Source organism: Patiria miniata, unplaced genomic scaffold (assembly GCF_015706575.1).
Source record: "Patiria miniata isolate m_02_andy unplaced genomic scaffold, ASM1570657v1 HiC_scaffold_5, whole genome shotgun sequence".
In the NCBI taxonomy this organism is placed as follows: Eukaryota; Metazoa; Echinodermata; class Asteroidea; order Valvatida; family Asterinidae; genus Patiria; species Patiria miniata.
The window spans coordinates 14,010,582-14,030,511 of NW_024037072.1; the positions used below are offsets into that span (position 1 = coordinate 14,010,582).

The following is a 19,930-nucleotide window of genomic DNA, read 5'->3' on the forward strand; positions in this document are numbered from 1 at the left end:
TTATAAAATTTGGAACATAACCCAGCTGTATTTTGAGAGGTTGTAACAACCTTTTCCAAAACTGTGCAACGAAACAATAACAAAAAAACACAGAAAAACCATGCACGGGTTATTTTTCCTGCATTTTCTCCCCATTTGTATGCCATCAAAATTGGTTGAAATTCAGCATGGTTGGGACCAGAAATGATTTTAACTTAACCCTACCCTTATGGTTCATTTGAATTATGCAGAATCGTGTTGATTTGAGCACGGTTAGAGTTAAGCTACAATGCAATTTAAAATTGCTGACATTTGGTGACATTGGGCCCTGGTCCAATTACCTACATTTAAGCCATTACCACATCCAATACAAGTAGTTTGGGCTGCACTTGTAGACTGGTGCCTAAGCACAATCAAGTGTAAAAAGCATTTCTCAGCACAAGTAGTATTTTGAGGACTCTGGGAGACCAGACTTCATTGCTTTACCAAACCACCAGCTACTGGATGTGATGAAGGGCGTGCGACTCAAAAAAAGGGACACAACAACTGGGGAACAACGCATATACAAAGAGAAACAGTGTGTTGGTTAAACCTGGAATGAACACATCACAAAAAAAATCTGGCAATGCATTATCGAAACTGCAACCTTTTTGATACACTTTTCTTTAAATATAAAGCAATGATTTTTGTTTAGACTTCCACTTGTTCTCCAGAGTGACAATCAGGTTGTTGAAAGTTGTAGGAATCCCTCCTGATGCCAAGCAGACCACTGGACACCAAGACTCCAAGGAATGTCGCCGTTGCAGAATCCTTTCTTGAAAAAAAGCAGGTGTTTACCTTCCTCCTGTTTCCTATACCGAAGCTTCTCCTTTCAACACTCCCATGTATGTTCTCTGTGAAACGGCCTTGACAAATGTCTGTGTCAGTTTCTCCGAATCTTGTTGATGACATCGATGCAGGATGTTTATCTAATTCAATCTCGCAGCCTAACTGTCGTGTTTCTCCCTCAGCATTTCATTCCCAAAACTCCACAGGCAGTTTTATCTTTTCTTCCTTTGACGATTCCCGAGTGAAACTCTTAGAAAGATGCAATATTTGTTGCCCTCTGTAGAAGATTCACCTTCCTGGATGTTCTCCGTCAGAGAGTAACAGGTCTACTGTCTTCATCTTTAGCTGTTCATCATGAACAAATCCTTACCACTTGCAAGAACTTGCTGAAAGAGACACTAGTCAAACACAGAGCCCAGTCCAGTTTTTACAAAACACCGAAGTTTCTTTCAGCAGCATTCCTGTCACATAAGAGTTCACCTTCCAAACTGGAAGTGGTATGAAGTCAACCAAGTTTCAAGTATGTCTCAAAAGCTTGAAATCACCTGGGCTGAACTTGCGTGTTCCCTGTGGGACCACTGCCAAGGTTGCTAAGACCTGTTTCACAAGTGTGATCAACGACCCGTGCTGGGCTGGCCACCGATGTCACTGATTCTGGTCTTGCACGAGGTTTAATCTAAGACTGCAGCAAACGTGAATCAATCCAACTTTCTGATCGTTCATCAACCTTGACCTCCATCTTTTTTTTATATTTCCCAGCTTTCCCCGAAGACGAAAAACTCCAAAAACACTGTCTGGGCTGATCAAGCGGGCCTATCACGCATCAAACCTATCCAGTCGGAATGAATCTTCAGTGGCCTGGTCAGCCACCACGTCATTGTCCGTCAGCATCTGCAGGCTGTCCAGGTCCAGCGGGTCTAACTTGAAGCTGTCGGCCGAGAAGAGAGGGTCAAAATTGTCTACGCCGGCCATGGCGTTACTGATCTCTTTGGCAAAGTCTTGTCTGGGTGGAGATTCACCAGTTCCTGGGAAGAGACACAGTGGGAGAGAGAAGGGAAAACGAGTCTGATAAACAGTTATCAAGACAGGAAACCAACTTCAAACCCCAATTCTTAAATTTCTTTTACCTTTTTTTTTTTAAAAGGTTTTCTAAATGTCCTTTTCAAGACGTTACTTCTTGAATTCCTAAATCAAAGTGATGTCTTCAACACATGAGTTTCTCCTTTCCGGTAGATATAGGTTTTTTTTTGAAGTTCCAATTTCTTGGACATGTATGCTCTGTTGTTAAAAGTGTCTATTGAGTAAAATGAAGAATCAATTGTTGGCAATTGCAGAATATAGTTTCTGTTTCGTCACTTAAATCTTCAGGTAATATAAATCAACTTGAGGGCAATATTCAAGTCAACAAAATAGATCTATTCTTCATTTAGTTTGGTTTTGTAATTTACAATTCTGTAAAAAAAAAAAAATCTTTCTTTTTTGAGGGGGTTGATTTAGATTTTTGAAGGGGTGGGCTAAACTTCCAAAGTCTTTGGGGTTTTTTGGTAGCTGAAATGGAGCTTCCATTGTCCTTAACACATCAATATCATACATGCAACATCTATTAACACTGCAACACAAGCGTACATGTACATCACATTTACTTGGTGTAAACCACTACAGAAGTACCAGCAACACTAGGATCTAACTCTGGAACATTCAGTTCTCATAAAAACCCTATGCACCAATAAAGACTTTTAAATAACCACAAAGGGAAACTGACTAGGTGCATTATAATAAGTTTTATTAAAGGGAATGTACAACATTTGCTTTTGCAATTTTTAGAAATAAATTGATTCAGAGGGTTAGTATATTATGGCAAGTATTGTTAAACTGACTTGTTTCACGTTTTGGGCTTGTAGATGCTGGAGAAACCAAGAAAACCAATCATGTTGTTGTAGTCTGGTTCCCTGACCCCACTTCAGATGAAACGGAGCAATTTATAGACTTTGGGGAATTGTAAGGTCAAAGAATCAGTCTAGCAGGCTTGTACCCCTTCACAGATGTGTAATCAATTGCAAAGAAAATGCAGAATAACTAAATATGAAAACTTAGGAGCAGTTTTTGAAAAAAAGCCAGTTTTCTCCAACGCTGGTCGGCCGACCAGCGTTGGAAAAATACAGTTTTTCTTGAAAATCTCAGCACACCAGGAGCCACGATTTTGCAGGATGCTTTAGACTGTCATTTCCTAACATTTCAGTAAGGTAATTCGTGATAATTTGATCATTTCGTTTTTTTGATGTTTGCAAATGTTGTATCTTCCCTTTAAAAGTCGAACAAAGAAACTTACGACCTCTAGAACAGATTTCCGTTCCAGAGGTCATAGGTTCAGACCCCGCTCAAGTCAATTTGTTTGTTCAACTGAGTTCTGACATTAAAAAAACGACTTTCTAAAAAGTACATTGTGGTGTTTTTGGAAGGAATCAACTACAAAATGAAAATCAAAAAAATTTAAATGCTGACTTTATGTACATTTAAATTTTTTAGGGCCGTTCAGGTTACTGGAAACAAAGCTTTTTTTGTGTGTGTGTGTTTTTTTAGTTGCCACACTTATAAACATGTATGACTGACGCATGTGATTTACCTACGAAACCTACCATCACAAAGTGAGAATATCATTGACAAGTGTCATGTAATTTACTTTGCAAGTTATAAATTGTTCATCTGGCATTGCAACATAAAAAAACAATTAGAGCTTAAATTACAATGTCCACTTAAAGCCCGAGTCCATCATTTGCAGCTATCCAAAAAAGTAACTGGCGTAATTATTGTTGAAATACATACTGGTTGAAAGATAGTAAGGGAACTAAACTCCCTGTGAAATTATTTTTTCTGGCAAGCTCTCATTTTGAAGAAATCAACGAAAGAAGGCCTTCCCAACGGTGCGTCTTAAGAAGCACCGTAGGAAAATTTTAATTAGTAGTTCGTTTTGTTATTCGGCGCAGCGCGCGCAAGCATTTGCACGACGCACAGGCGCGCGCGGTTGCTATAATTCGTCGGATCAGTGCGCGACATCGCGTAGAGCTGCAATTCAAAACAATTCAAAACATGATTTAGCAACTTTTGATTTGAAATTGAGATCCTAGAATGCTGTTTTTCTCGGAATATACAGCTGAAGCCGAGCTGAAACTTCATCAGGTTAGTTGTTCAGTATCCTTCATTAGATTTTGAACACTTTTGTTGCTTCAAACGAACAAAATGCACAAATTACAAATGATGGACTATGTCTTTAAGATACTACACATGAACAACCATATACTGAACTCATTCATATACGAAGTGAATGTATGAGTGCAACGGTCAGAATAATTTCATGAGGATATTCCATTCCACTCGGCGAATGAAACATTCCATCTGTCACCGAATGAAATTATTCCTTCCACTGCACGAATGTGCAACATTCATTTGTTTATACATGTACACCACCTGAATAAATCCTCGTCATCTGATTGGTCAAACCCACCAAACATATGACCGTGGAACAGAACTTCAATTTTTGCGGCGCGGCCGGGCCGTGACGTTGGGACGAATAATTCAATGACATGTGATCAAGGACCCACCAATCAGACGACGGGGATTTATTCAGGCGTTGTATAACAATGCTCACAATATTTCTTCATTCTTCTATTTTCTCATTCATTTGCGATGACAGCTTCGATGCAGCATTTAATCTAACATTAAGAGTGCTATTTCAGTCACAACAACTAACAGTGACTGTAACCTGATAAAAAATATTAACGACAAAAAATGTTTACCACGATAAGCACACTGCCACCAAACCTGAGATGAAAATCACGTGGTACCTGGTCTCAAATCGAAATTTGAAAACATTTCGTCGAAATTTTATTCTGGTTTGAAGAAGGGTGCTTTTCAGTAAAATTAGTTCAAGAGTTTGGGGATGTCAACTCACATATTGTACATTTTGCATTCTTTTCATTTCAAGGGTAAAATAGATTTCAATATTTTTTTTTCAACTAAGGTATTTCATTTTAAAACTGCCATCGTGAAAAAGTTTTGGGAGAACAGGGTGATCACAGGTGTGCACACTCCGATTTCTTCCCCCCCCCAAAAAAAACCCACCAAATGAATAATATCTGACGTACCAGTTCAAATCAGGACTAGGCACAGATTTTCATCTCAGGCCACACATATCACAACACATCTTGCACAAAATGCTACCGTTTCACAAGACACGGCCGTACAAGAAGTGAAAGATAAAGATGGAGGCGCAGTTCTCTTACCGTCAGGCAACCCACCTGTCAAGATGATATTGGGGATGTTGCCGGCGCTGGACTGCATGAAGGGGGAGTGGGGGTAGGCCGGGGGCGGTTTGTTGGGTTGGAACAGGTCGGGGGTGTCTGTCAGGCCCTGCATGTAGGCCTGGCCGTAGAAGGCTCCTTGGGGGAAGAAGAGCGCCTGGTCCACCTCGCTCATCTGGTGGTTGGATAGGTTCTGAGTGTAGAGGTCCTGCAGGACGGGGTTTTGGGGACAAGCAAATCTAAAGCTAAGCAATATTGACGGATGAGAAATGTTAAAGGTAATATACAACATTTGCTTTTGCTGTCATTTTCAGAAATGGATGAATTCGGGGGTTAAGTATTTTACTGGTTACACTGACCTGTTAGTTTTGTGTTCATAGATGCTGGAAAAACCAAGGAAAAAAATGCTGTTCTTGTAGTCTGGTTCCCTGACCCTACTTCAGACAAAAAAGAGCAATTTATAGACCTTGGGGAATTGTCAGGTCAGGGAACCAGACTAGCTGGCTTGCACCCTTCACGCACGTGTAACCGATTGCAAACAGAATGTGGACTAACCAAAAGTCAGTTTTTTGCAACGATGGTCGGCCGACCATCGTTGGAAATTGATACAAAAATTCAATTTTTTTTTTTAAAATGACAGCACACCAGGTGCCATGATTTCACAGGATGCTTGAGACTATTATTCACTTACAGTCAAGAAATGTATTTCATAAATAATTTGGTAGTTTTTTTTTTATTTATATTTTTGCAAATGATGTATATTACCTTTAAGCATCCAAAACTGTAGGGACAGGAAGGTCTCCAAACTCACAACAGTCCTATTCCATTTAGAATTCTTCAGATAGGATTTGTGCCTAGGTTTGTTTGACAGTAGACTATCCAGTGAGTACGATTATGTAGGATATGGCCGAGGTTGTGTCAAGCTTTCTCGGATTCGTGTTGGCCATGCATTTTGACCGAGTTTTGAAAACAAACTATTGCCTATAGCAGCATAGAGTGGACATGCAGGAACTTGCATGTGAGCATGGTAATAGCTCAGTTATGATAACTGGATTTAGTCTACAGATGCAGTAGACATTTTCAGTGTACTGCAAGTGATACTTGTACGAATGAGGAAGAACCACAGCCGTTTCTGATTAATCCTTCAATGCACTCTGCAGTTCTAGCATCGCCCTCAGTTAAAAATAAGCTTCCCAAATCAGACAACAGACAACACAGGAATTTATAAGAAATTACCCGCATTCGCATTGGACCTGATTTTTAATAAGTTACCACGAGTGATTGTCAACATTCCATTGTAGTTATTCTGCCGTGCGACCGCACTTTGGATTAATTTTGGTCAGTGGAAAGTCAGTGGTTGCTTAAACTTTACCAAACCTTGCTCTCTCAGAATCTTATGAGCGCGCCCTGCCAGCAACTTTTTAACCTTACACCGGATGTGGTTGTAGAAATACGGTAAAATCTCAGTTACAGTTTATGTACCGGTAGACCTATGCGTGTGAATTACAGAGTTCAATAACATAACTTTTGCATAGCAGTGGCCGTCCGCACAGGAGTTTTCAGTGATGTAAAACTAACAATGCAATTCTGCCGCGATCCCATTGGCCCTTTAAAACGTACCGCTGTAGACCGTAAAACTAACAAATCGACACTTGACAACTTGGGAAGTTTACCGACTGTCCGTCCACACTGGACTCAATTTGGTTTTAAGCTGACAACCGTCTCCGTAAAGTTGACAACAGCCTCCGTTACTTTTACCCAAAAAAGTCCAATGCGAACACGGCTGTAGACAGTAAACTTACCTGCGGATTGTAAGTGATCTGTTGTCCGTGTGTAGGGGACCCTACCTCCTGTTGAGCTAGCATACTACACTGCTCAAACTGATGCTGCAGCTGCTGGTAGTAGGCATCGCTGACTGCCTTGTTGTTGGGGGAACCCTGGGGTACCGAGGTGGCCGAGGGGGAGTGGGCAGGGGAGGGCGAGTATTGGGGATTGGAGACTGGCGAGGTAGGTGATGTACAGGACGTACTGACCACGCACGTGCCATCCCGGTATTGCAGGCCTCCCTAGGGGTGGGGAAAGACACAGATGAAATAAACAGAGTGAGATGTATGCAAGTCATTGTAAGTCATCACAAGTCCAGCGGAAGTCAATCCCAAGTCAACCAGTCTCAAGTAGTCATGAGTAACAACTTATTCAGACAAACTGTGATAAAGGCATTTCCATTTATACTATCAGCCTGAAGCGACCTCTCCAAATGCATTTTTAGTTCGTTTTGTGCCCAGTGCACAGTTACGCCTACAGTTTAGAAAAGGCCTTAAACGTGCATATGGAAAGGCAACTTCACATGCACTTGCGATTTGATCTGTGAATGACTTGTGTAGGACTAGACTACAACTTAAGAAATCACTCTGATCTTATCCAAAGTGAGCTCAAGCCCCGTAAAATACCTAAGGGCAAACCATGAAAGATGAGGAATGAACAAAATTGAGATAATGGTTAGCACCAAGCTTGGCAGAATCAAAACCCTGGGATATTGTGGAGGATTAAATGATAGGTACGATATTGAAAGGAAAGTAACTTGTACCTTTTCTGCAACATTTTCAGCAAAGCTTGGGGGAGGAAGGAAGAAATTATGATTGGGATGGTTTTGTCTAAGGAACTTTTACTAATGAGCCTGATGGGAAGTTCCAATGAAAAAAAAAGTATTCAGGAAAGTTTCTCGATATGATAACAAATCGGGAGCTCCATGCAAGGCCCAGCAGCAAGGACTAAAAACCAGAAGCAAGGTCTTAACCCCATTGAGGAGGAGGGAGGGGGAGGGGCAAGGGCCACAAAGTGACAACACAGCAAGGAAGAGAGTCCAAGGGCGAGTGTCCTAACCGACCTTTGACATATCCAGCGTGAGGTTAGGTGTCGCCTGGCCTACTTGGGGCTGGCCCTGCGTGTACATCTGCTGGGAATACTGCTGATGATGGGCCTGATGTTCCAGTGTCATGGCTGAGGCATCCACAGCCATACCCTGTAATAACACGGTGAGGGGGAAGGGCCACAACAAAATGCGGACTTGTTAAAGCGGAATATCGTGGGTGGCACAAGGGGCGGCTCAGTGGCATTTTGTATCTGGCCGTATTATCGCCAAGTACAACTGGAGACAGTGAGTAGGCTTGCAGTCACCTGACAGTGACATTTAACTTCAGGGTCTTATTTAGGAATCAGACGGGAGTGGGTTGTATCATGCCCTAGTAAGTGGGAGGTCATGGGTTCGAGTCCCACCCAAGTAAGCTTCTGAAACCCTGCGATCTTCCTGCGATCTGTCACAGTACCGACTACACAGTAAAGAACAGTTTTTAAAATAGGAGTGCGTTGGGACCAGCCTGCGGAGAGAGAGAGGGCGACACAGTTCCTGAGAGATGGAATGAACGATGGAAACGTTTGCCCTTTGAGATCCGTTTCCCAGGAGGTAAGAGATAAGGGATGGGTTAGGCAGAGCAAGGAGGAATCTGATATGGCTAATGGATGTCTACTGGAGGGGTGATCAATGCTTACAACATGACATGGCGAAATGAAAGGCAAAGAAACCAGCTGGATCAAAAGCTGAGGGCGTTCACCGGCAACCTGTCTAGACACACTCATTAAACATGCATAGACAAGGGTACCAGACACCGAGTCTAAAAATTTATAGACTAATCCGGGCACGCTAACAATTCTATGACGAAGGCCCCCTTCAATGGCGAAAGCATTGTGCTAGCTATTGTTCAGATAATCCGTCACAGGGTAGTTGCTTTGTACAATAGCATGCACAATGGTTTCTCCATTGAAGGGGGCCACGTGAGTGTACGGTGATCACGTGCCTGGATTCGTCTGTCGGTGGATTCTTTCAGTTGCTCATTCGCATCCACAATGACTTACAGGTTTTAATCAAGAGTCAATTTGTCCATGATAAAAGTGCCTTGGTCCTTGAGAAAGAAGTGTCAGACCTTTTTTTTTTCTTTCTTAGACTCCTACCTACATTTTTGTTTTGTAATTTCATGCAGCTCTTGGGTAAAATATGTTGCTGAGATCACATAAAAATGATAATCAAGAACAAACTCAGAAGTAGCGCCTGGTTATACTAAAAAAGGACACAGGAATAAATAATTGGTGATCCTTGTTGATCTTATATGTCAAAAGTAAGAGTAAAAGTAAAGTCTGTCACGAGCCAATGTGGCCCATCAGGCCAGCGTTTATCTCCGGTTTCAGTGGCATGAAAAGACTCAGAATATTTCTATTCCCCCTGGATGGGATGCTAGTCCATCTCAGGTTACTCCCCAGTTAATGCCGGTATCCATTTATACTCCTGGGTGGAGAGAGGCGGGTGGAGAGAGGCAAGTGGGGGAGCCGTGGCTTGCCCAAGGACACACCATATGACCAGCAGCTGGATTTGAACCCCTGACTCTCTGATCACGAGTCACTAACCCTAACCACTAAGCCACACTCCCAACAAAACTAAAGGATCAAAGTAAGTCAGAGCGGGTACAGACCTGCCTAATGAAGTGCTGCTGCTGTTGATGCTGTTGTTGCTGCTGCTGTTGTTGTTGGGCCTGCTGCGCCTGCTGGGCCTGCTGTTGCTGCTGCTGCTGTTGTTGCTGCTGCTGCTGCTGATGTTGTCTATGTTGTTGTTGTTGTTGCTGCTGCTGTTGCTGTTGTTGTTGTTGTTGATGATGTTGCCGCCGTTGATGTTCATTGGTTGCATGGATCCCCAAGGGGCTGCTGGGACTACTCATAGGCCGCCTCGTCATTTGTGGGCTGACTTGTGGACTAATCTGTGGACTGTGCTGACCCACCACCTGTGCAAGGTAAACATTAGGGTCAATGATATTTTACTCATTGTGGAACCAAGCTTGCATACAGGTGGCACGCACGCACTTATTGCTCCTTTGACCAATAGGGTTACCGAGATACGCGCACCTTGTCTGTAAGAATGTGGCTTCTAAGTTTGTTCGCTGAATACATTTTTAAGACAATCTTGAAAATGATACGCAGGGGTCTAATTAACTCTACTGTTGTTGATCAGTCACAGACAGTCAATCCTGTTCCAGGCTAGTCACCAACAGTCAGGTCATGTTTCTTGTAGGCACTTGTGACAGTCAATTTACATCTAAAGACAAAAGCAGGTGACTGGCAGGCACAGCTGGCTAATCGATCTCCTACAGTCAAAGCATAGCTACATCAGGTTTCATAACAATCACAGCCAGTCAATCCTGCTTTATGAAGGCAGGGAGCACTCAACTGTTAAAAACAGTCACTTGATTTATCTTGACTGCTGGGCTGGCCTTGTTGAAATTGCCCACACGAGAGGGAAGGTTTTAACAACCTGCACTGAATGTATGTTGAACTTTAAAATGCACATGTGCTTCCAGTAATTACAGCAACCGTCTCCTCACCTGAATATTTATTACACAATCTGCTACTCTCAGGCTACACACCTTTCCTCTGCACTTTCCCCACTGATGAAATCAAGAACGTTTCCGAGGCTCAACCCTGCATATTTCCCACAACCCCTGTATCCGCTTGCGAATCAACGCACTTTAGCAAACCCTTCTTTGGCTGCCTGTCTGGCCTATAGATATGGGACAGCTTTTCGTTGGATTCGTTTTGTACTTGAAAATGAACACGTTTACAAAATGACAGATCTTGTTACAAATAGTAATAACTTTTCTTGTCAAATTCTGATCAGGGGTCAGATAGAGGTTTAATCAGACAGAAAAAGATTTGTGTTCATTCTTACACTCAATGTACCGTACCTTAATGTGCTCATTTATCTTTATATCTTATGCATACCGGTAGATTAAAAATCGGTTTTACGAATCATAGGTCATTGTCTTGCCAAGTTGTCACGGCTTCACTCCAACAACAAACCAACTTTTTTGCTTACAAAATCAGATGAGAACCACTTACAAACACGAGTAGCATTGGAACCGGGTACCCCTTTGAAAATCAACAACAAAGGTTCCCCGGTAATCATTAAAGAAACCCACCCCAAAATTCAAATCTCAGAAGTTGCTGTTCAGATGTTCATAAAGGTCTGCATGATAATACTACTACATCATTGCGTCAATACAGCAAGATACAAGTGTGTACTGCAACTTTCGCAAGCGTCATAAACGCAAAGTGTTTTTTGTTTCCCCATGTTTCTTTTTCATCGTCTGAGAAGTTAGCAAGTAATTTGTAAAGTTGGTTCCGGTTACCCGATCCTACAATCTGGAACCAATTACCGACATCAACCATGTCAACGGTCGGGTATATGTACTCAGGTACCCAGTTCCGATGCACAGCCCTACAAGTATACATTGTAGAACATTTTCACTTGTGGCCTGTTTTAGTTTTCTGAGAAAAAACTTTCAATGTGCAACAAAGTTTTGAAATTTGACCAAACATATATACATGTATATATCTCTTCCACAGTACAAGTTTTAATTACGTTGAATAATTGCCTAATGTTCAAAAAGCATTCACCTTATTGACAAACAAAACAATTCAAAGTATTGCAAGAAATCATTCTAAGAAACTGAAATGCACAACCTACCTGTGTGTGATTGGTAGGCGACGTACTGAGATGAGTTGGTGAGGGCATACTGCTGGACAGGTTACTGGGGCTACCCACTCCGCCATGGTTATAGCCCGACACCTGCTGATCTTCTGGATCCAGAGGGGTGGGCAGCGGTGAAGGGATGTGCAGGTTGGTGAGGTCTGGCAGGGAGCCCGTGTTGTTGGAGATGGGAATGGGATCGCTGGTCTGCTCCGTCTCTGTCTGGTCTGAGGACGGACAAATACTGCAAAGAGAAACAGGATAACATCAACAGACTCGGACTTGAAAACTCAAATTTAATAATAATAATAATAATAATGAAAACTTATATGGCGCTGGTTTCCGCCAAGGAAGCTCTTGGTGCATTCTACAACAAACAACTGTAAAATCTACGAAACATGAATATCTCAAACTGAAAAACATGAGGTGACCAAATTGGTTTTAAGAGATGATTTAAGTGATTGCAATGAAGAACACAGTTGTAATTCAATTGGGAGGTTGAAGTTTTGTAAGATAGAAAAAGGTACAAATAAGTGATCTATGTTTACCAATATACCAAATTATATCTCTTCTGTGAAGAAGCAAGGTTCTGAACGGAATTGGCAGTGAGAATTGTTCTCGATGTTTTGGACAGTGCACTCTGTCCATCCTCAGGAGAATGACGACAGAGGACAATGTCTGAAACGTCAAGAATGATTCTCGCATTTCTCGATTCTTTTCAGAACCACAACGCTTCACAGAGGAGATATTATAGGTAGAGTGTATCCGCAAAATTTGAAAAAACTTGAGGTGTTAACCTGACTTTTCGGTCACAAAGCTCTGACTGTCAACAGGAAAAATGTAATTCTCCTCACAACGGCAGTTCTCCAAAATTTCTAATTAAACTTTTTTTTTCATTAAGGTGATATGTCGGTGGGAGAGAATTGTCCCGGTATTGGATCTGTGCATTGCCTATAGAGGGCAGCAAATGGCCTTGCAATAAGAGCTAAAAGGTACTTTGATTATGTGTTGTTCACGGGCTTATCAAGGGCACAATTCACTTGAATGGGAATAACGTGAACACCATTCAAATTGTGCAAAATCCAAGAATACATTTGGATACCATTGTTACATACACAAGGGTGGACTCAAATGCTAAGAACAACTGGGGGGAAATGGTTACGATGCTAAAATGCTGACAATAAATACTGCATTTCCGCAGCCGCTGATTTCATGCCATAAATTTTGGGTCCAAAGTGTGACATTTTTCCTGTCCCTGTTACCGTGGTACTTTGTAATTTGCCATTCAAGTGTCATAAAGAATGACTTCAAATAAGTTATATTTATTGAGTAGGTAGTTTGCCATTCATAATCACTCTTGGAGGATGAATGCATTAATGAGTGCATCAAAATTATAACAGATATCAGATGTAACAGGGACAGGAAAAAAGTGGACCCCAAATTTATAAAATAACCAATATACTGTACGCTGAACACCACACCTTGCATAAAAATAGATACTGTTTTATAGCAATTCAACACAACAGGAACACTGTTAAATTTTACACAAAAAAGTGCAAACTGGCCATTTTAATGAATAGTATTTGTGCACTGCTAGTGGTCGACTAAAATCCTCAAGTTGGCATAATTCCAGCTATTCCCCCCAAGAAAAAGAGAACTGAAGGAAGTGTATTGATTACTTAAAAAGATTGTTTTATTTAAATAAAGCTGTGTGATTTCACCCTGTTTTTTATGCTATCAGGCAGCAAAAAATCCATCAGCAGTTTCAATGCGATGAAACACAGTACACGTAAATTGTGCAAGTACCTCTCGTCTTGACTCCTCGCCTTAAATCAGACAGACTGGGTGTTATGCACAGCCCGGATAGCAAAGTAAGCTAATTTTTCAATTAGGCAAATCTGGCCAGCTCGCTTTTCAGATAATTCGATCGCATGTTGTGACACGTCCAGGATTAAATAGCAAGACGACGCTGCGGTGTGGAGGGGAAAAAATACTCACTTTATTCCGGGAACCTCGCAAGACCTGGGCCTGGGCTGCATCTGTAAGATGAAGACAAAGGAACAAGGGAATTGTACTTGAGGAAGCTAAAAAGAGGAACAAGGGGTAAGGTCATAGAAACAGGGCCCCACCGCTCGTTGCTTTCTCGTTGCTGCACGAGAAAGAAATATGATGAGGCAGGTGTAATCACATTTTTACCTTTAAACAATTCCCCAGCCTCAAAGCCAAAATTTCAAAATGGTCCGAATGCCACAAATGAAACATTTATATCATTTTGAAGCTTATTGTCTGTATTTTATTGAAATATAGCTGGGCTTTTCCATGAGAATGTGGACATGGTAAAAAAAAATGGAAAATGTAAGAAAATCTTCACATAAAGCATCACCACCTCAAATGTGGTATCAAATTGAAGGGGACAACAAGACCTTTCATTTGAGTGGTGTGCCAGTGAAATGGAATGTACCCGGTAGTCAGAATGTAAGTGTGGTTTTTTGGGTCAAAACACTTGGGTTTTTTTGGATAAAATTATGGATTTTAGGTAGTTATTTTGGCACCTTGTTTTTACATGCAAAATGCAAGTGTAAGGCAAAAAAAAAAAGTCTCCGGTTTCTGGTATGCGCGCGCGTCGCCGTAGCCATGCGCGTCGGCAAAATGAAAAAGTTTTTTTTTCAATGAAAGATGATGTCTCAAAACCGCCAAACTCACTGGTTTGACGGGAATCCTGCTGCTGCACAATTTTAACGTGTTTTTAGATGGGGTTATGATCGAGAATAAGCTTTATGTGGCCTCACTGGACTCCCATATATTTGCACTAAGTTTAGTCGGACACCATTTGCAGTCATCAGCCGACATTTGAAGCAAAAAAGTCAGGTAAAAAAAAAAAAAAAGCCGCGTCGCCGCACCACTTTTTTGGCAAGCTCCATACCAGAAACCGGAGACTTTTTTTTTTGACCTAAGTGTGTCTTTTTGTTTTAAAAGGAAGAGAAACAGATTGTGTTCTATGCCAAAGGAGGTTTTTGCTTGGTTGTTAGTTTCTTCAATGTTTAAACTTGTACCAAGATAGGCGGACAAACTGTAATGTGAGTTACCGTAACGTGAGTTACCAAAATATAACCCTCTGGAGATATTTATGATTGATTATTTTTAAATAATTGTAAAGTTAGAATATGACTTATACCCAAATGATGCAAGGGCACTAAAAAGAACAGTCCATCAGTGCAAGGTATAAGGAAAACTTTCAAATACTAGGTTTTTAACTTTTTCCATGTGCTTTTTATGTAACGTGGGTTACCGATATTATGTTCACCTATTATGTTTACACACAAAAAAATTCAATTTGTCTGAGTATGTCAGACACCATGGTGTTTCAAAACCAATTTCTACTTCAGCAAGAAAGTGAGATGAATAATGTCTTTTTTAAATCATTGTAGGACCTAACTGAAACAATTTATCAGAATTAATATCCACTTTAGGATTATAACTTTAAAAATGCACACTGTTGAATTGTCCGAACTGTGCGTCTGATGCCGTGAAACTGCCCATTTAGAGAGGATGAGGGAGAAGAGAAACGAAGGGGACTCAAAACATCACCCAACAGTCCTTGTTTCAGAAAATCAGAAATATTCATGCTTTCCAAAAGGCATAACACTACATGTAAAGTCTTAATTCACTTTCGACTAAGGAAAAGATGTTTGGAAATGGACCAACTTTGAATGGCACTGTTTTTGAGACTAAAATATTATTCTATGTGAGCGTTTCGATTAGCTCACCCAGGTCGACTCGGGTTAGCCCCGTGCCATTCTATTATCTCACCCGGGTCAGCCACCACAGATCCTGTCAGTGGTGGATATACATGTACGTCACACACATGCGTTGTTCATTCCAACAAATGGACGAATATGGCGGCCAGACAGCGTAAAGATCAAGTGGACCCCAAAATCAACTTCATATGAAGACTAAACATAATTATTTATTGAGCTCTTTGTGACTTTACAGGCCGCTAATACAGCTGTTACTTGAAATTGCGATTGACGGAAAAGCAGTAAATCTAAAAAAGTAAGGCCATGGAGGAAGGATTGGTAAGACTCAGTCCGAAAAGGGCGTTTTATCAATGTTTACAGCCACGGTCGTGGCTACGGACATCACGTAAGGATCATAGTGGCCCCCATCTGAGCGGTCGATTAGCTCGATCAGTTCGACTAGCCCAGCTTTTGTGGCTAACCCGTCTGCCTTTACCCAGTCGATCCGGGTGAGCTACGGTACTCAAACGCACTCTTAGTGATGACGTTATAGGGGGAAAATGGTTATCTTGTGGTGTCACCTTATACATGAAAAAGTGCATCCTGGAGAAAACGCTGGCTTGTCCAATAACACATCAAATCTAAGTCCAATCATTAAAAAAAAAAAATCTTTTTTTTCTTTTCACTTGGATCTGATAAAATATTAAGATGACATTTACTTCCGAAACACTAATGATACTGGAGCACAATTACTCTCAGATGAAAGTTCCTTGTTTTAAAGGACATGAGCATGAAGTGGAACGGAAGTCATTCCCGTAAAACCCCCGGCCAGGTAATTAACGGATAGCAAGCACATATGGGCGTATATATACATGTATGGCTTACCTTCTTTGTATCCCACAGAGGAGTTTTCAATGTGTTACCTGAGTGATCCATCACCATCTCAGCTGAAATGAGATATAAAAAAAAAAATTTAATTCAGAGAGTAAGTAATGTTAAAAAGACGAGCATAGACGAGACACTGTTTAAATCAACTAAGCCACACCTGGCTCAGAGTCATGAAATTACTAGGCACACCATTTGCTGTGCAGAGGAACAGATATTAAGCACAAATGAGACCTGTCACCACAAAAGTCGGAAATTTACATTTTACAGTACAGTGGGACAAAGCCAAAATTTGAAGGGGTGGTCATTTTTTTGTTTCCAGGTGAACCTTGATCTGTTTGTCTTCTTTTACTGTTCTCCGATTTTTTTTTGTTCTGTCAAACATCTTTAAAACCTAATTTTCATCCCATTTTATTAGTTGACTGTTGATTCACTGTAACACAACTGCAGGATTTTTTAATGCCATTTTCTCAAGAATCGGTTTTACAACTTAAAGTAAGTTGGTGGTCTACATTTCCTTTACTGACATGACTGAACTCAGTTCCACTAAAAGTTATATCCCATTGGAAAGCTCTTGTTCTGCAGAATCCAAATAAATAAATATCTCAATATCTTAAAAAGTCAGACTTTAAGCAAATTGCGTGATGAGATGTAACCAGACAATTTGTTTCACGTAGTGCAGTTGTAACTAGTTCTCAGTATAATATACTGGAAATCTCCCAGCTGAGCAGCCTTCTACAAATTTTCATCCAATCAATTTATGTCAACAAAACAAACAAGTGTAGTTTTCAAAATTGGATTTTTTTTTTACATGTACTATCATCACTAGAAACTGCACTACACATGTACCCACCCCCCCCCCAAAAAATATAATCTAAGAAGCTGACTTCCTTAGAAGGAAGCTCAGTTCGTATAGTCAGTTTCTTCAATGATATGAAGCCATCAAAGATGAAAACTCCAGATAAGCTTTGCAATTTAGGAATGAAGTCTGGCCAGACTTTTATCAACGATAACCATCTTGGACTCTACACAATGGAATTCATTTCCAACACGGAACATAATTCTGTCCATTTTTTTTTTCAATACACAGCATGCCCAATCTCTGCATTTTTACTTTATCTCAGATGTTGATTTTTGTCTTCTGTGCCAACTTGACCTTGCATTGACAACAATGTGAGATTGAAAGTGCATATATTTTTTAATGCTTACATGTACATGTACTGGTACATGTTCATCATTAATTCAAGGTCTTATGCACAGGACACTGTGTATGCTTCTGAATGGGCTAACAGATCTGTGTTTAATTTTAAATAGGACGACAGCTAATTTGTGGCTTTGTCAAACCACACACTCCACAATTCGGGCGATTCACAACGCAGTGCGCCACCAAGAGTTGGCCACGGAGAGCTCATTTTTCCCAGTGCATTGAGGGGGATGGTCCACAAATTCGCAGCGCGGGACATTTGAAATTGTTCATTTTTCCGGTCAGTAGTTTTGTAAGTGTATGATTCGAGTACCGGGTATCTGTTTGCCCTTTTGTTTCTTTTTATCAATATCGTGTTTTTTGTAAGGTGGCAGAACGCTATATGCCCCAATCTATAACAAATTATCTCTAGTTGTCTACTGACACTCATTCAGTGGGCCATGTTTTGTCGACGGTAAATTTGAAAAATGGACTCTCCATGGCAAACTCTTGGTGGCGAACTGCATCGTGAATCGCCCAAATCGTGGGGTTTACATGTAGGTTTTCCTTTTGTCCAAATGTTTCTGTCCTCCTATCATGTTTTTGTATATTTGTTAGGTCAATGTAATTATTTTGAGGAAAAGAATCGCCTCATAAGTTGGCTATTTATATCATGTGGGTAATTCCATCGTTATGTAATGTCCACAACAGAGCTCGTTAGTGCTCCGTGAATAGAGCTGAAAATGTCTTTTTCAAATCTTATACATCCATCATCTAGTAATGGTCAAGGAGATTACAGACTGAGTTTGGAAGATATCATGGTTAATTGGCTCCGCCCTGACATTCCACTTCCATTCATAACTCTGGAATTGCCCACGCACAATCCTACATGTATTTCTCGTCTACTCCCACGTTTCATGACTTTGTTTCCGGTACTTGTAAACACCAACCATGACGTGGCACATCACTTAACCGCCACAGACCAGAGAAATGGAATACAGAATTGGATAATATCCGATGTAGATCCATGAGTTTGCTGGTACAATGTGCGGGTAATGTTGGTCATTACTCCCCAAGCCAATTACAGTCAAGCACATCTCTTATAGTGTAGTTCATCAACCAGTCAGTTTTGAGATGGTACCCCCGGTACAGTAAGGATCTACCATGCAAAGTAACCCATTACGACCCTTAGGTACCACCTACCTGTACATTTCTAGCTAGTATACACAATAAAAGCCTGATAATAATATTATAAAATTGATAAGGCCCTGCGTTATCAGTGACTGCCAGCTCATGTACCATTCTGGTATTTGAAATGCTAAGTTTGATTTGATGTCCAGCAGATAAGCAAGAACGTGCTGAATAGTTTGGCCGAGTTGTAACAGGAGTGACCAAACCACACAATGCGTGGAATTAGCATTCTGAATCATTCATGAGCACTGTAACGTTCTAGTCTTACACAGCGCCCCAATCAGCTTTTCATGAGTTCAGCCCCCAAGGGGCCAAAACTTCCTAATATTGCGAGCTGTTTATTTTAATTGTGCAGCAGCAGTGATGAAGTCAACTGCATAGACACCTGCTACGGTTTCTCACGTTGTGCATTGCATCTGTCAAATTGAATTCATGGCTTATGTCCCACTGGCTGTATACATGTATGTTCAGTAGAAGATGAGCATTTCTAACGAGATTTTTATTCACAACATGTGCCTGTAAAGTATATACAGTCGAGTCTCGTTATAACAAACTTGTTCGGACCTAGCCAAATTGTTTGTTATATCAGAATTTTTTATTAAGAGGAACATCAGTCCCATTCATTGTGCACATAAATGCACAAGTCGGGACCAAGGCTTTGTGTTTGTTATAACCAGAATTTTGTATTAACAGAGTTTGTACTAACGAGAGTTGACTGTACGTGTACACTATCACACCAGAACTGAGAAACCCCTCGAGTGTAAACTGAATGTACACATGGATATAATTTATTTAGGAAGTATGTACACGTACACGTACATGCAGCACACATTCCCAATGCCTATGTGCACACCTGATACTGTACATGTACATAATACAGTGAACGGTTTATTACAGGGAAACAACTAACACTGTGTATATTTGATTGGGGTTACACTGGGGTTACACAGTCTTGAGTACATACATGTACAATTCATTACAGTGCCATGTTGTGTGCCTGGGCGGGCCGTCACCGCATTATATGGGGAAGCTTCTTATTGTTAGGGATATTAGCACCGAGTTATGGGGACTTTCTGCTGTCCCCATAGCGTCTTCGGTCCCCATTGTACCGTTGGACAACACGTGTGTGGTCCCAATAGTTACAGAACAATAATTTGTATGTGTGTGTGTGCGTGCACGTGTTGACTTCTGTCTGAAATTGGAGGAAATGATCATGGGTACTTGATGCACTGAAAATGCATGAAATGGTAAACACTGT

At 41.0% G+C, this 19,930-nt stretch overlaps 1 protein-coding gene across 4 annotated transcripts in view; it reads right to left on the reverse strand.

The window, feature by feature from the left end:
• The window catches only part of LOC119740957 (CREB-regulated transcription coactivator 1-like), a 56,433-nt gene continuing 36,503 nt past the window's right edge, over positions 1 to 19,930 (reverse strand). The window contains exons 6-13 of one of the 4 annotated variants that reach the window (XM_038216476.1): positions 16,299 to 16,360; positions 13,675 to 13,715; positions 11,674 to 11,920; positions 9,629 to 9,934; positions 7,993 to 8,127; positions 6,953 to 7,171; positions 5,088 to 5,313; positions 1 to 1,832 (exon numbers count right to left, since the gene is read on the reverse strand). In XM_038216476.1, the coding sequence (XP_038072404.1) occupies positions 1,624 to 1,832; positions 5,088 to 5,313; positions 6,953 to 7,171; positions 7,993 to 8,127; positions 9,629 to 9,934; positions 11,674 to 11,920; positions 13,675 to 13,715; positions 16,299 to 16,360 (1,445 nt within the window). In that variant the 3' untranslated portion in view covers positions 1 to 1,623. Of the gene's footprint in view, positions 1,833 to 5,087; positions 5,314 to 6,907; positions 7,172 to 7,992; positions 8,128 to 9,628; positions 9,935 to 11,673; positions 11,921 to 13,674; positions 13,716 to 16,298; positions 16,361 to 19,930 lie in introns of all 4 variants that reach the window. The other 3 variants (XM_038216475.1, XM_038216474.1, XM_038216477.1) reach the window with 3 other exon arrangements.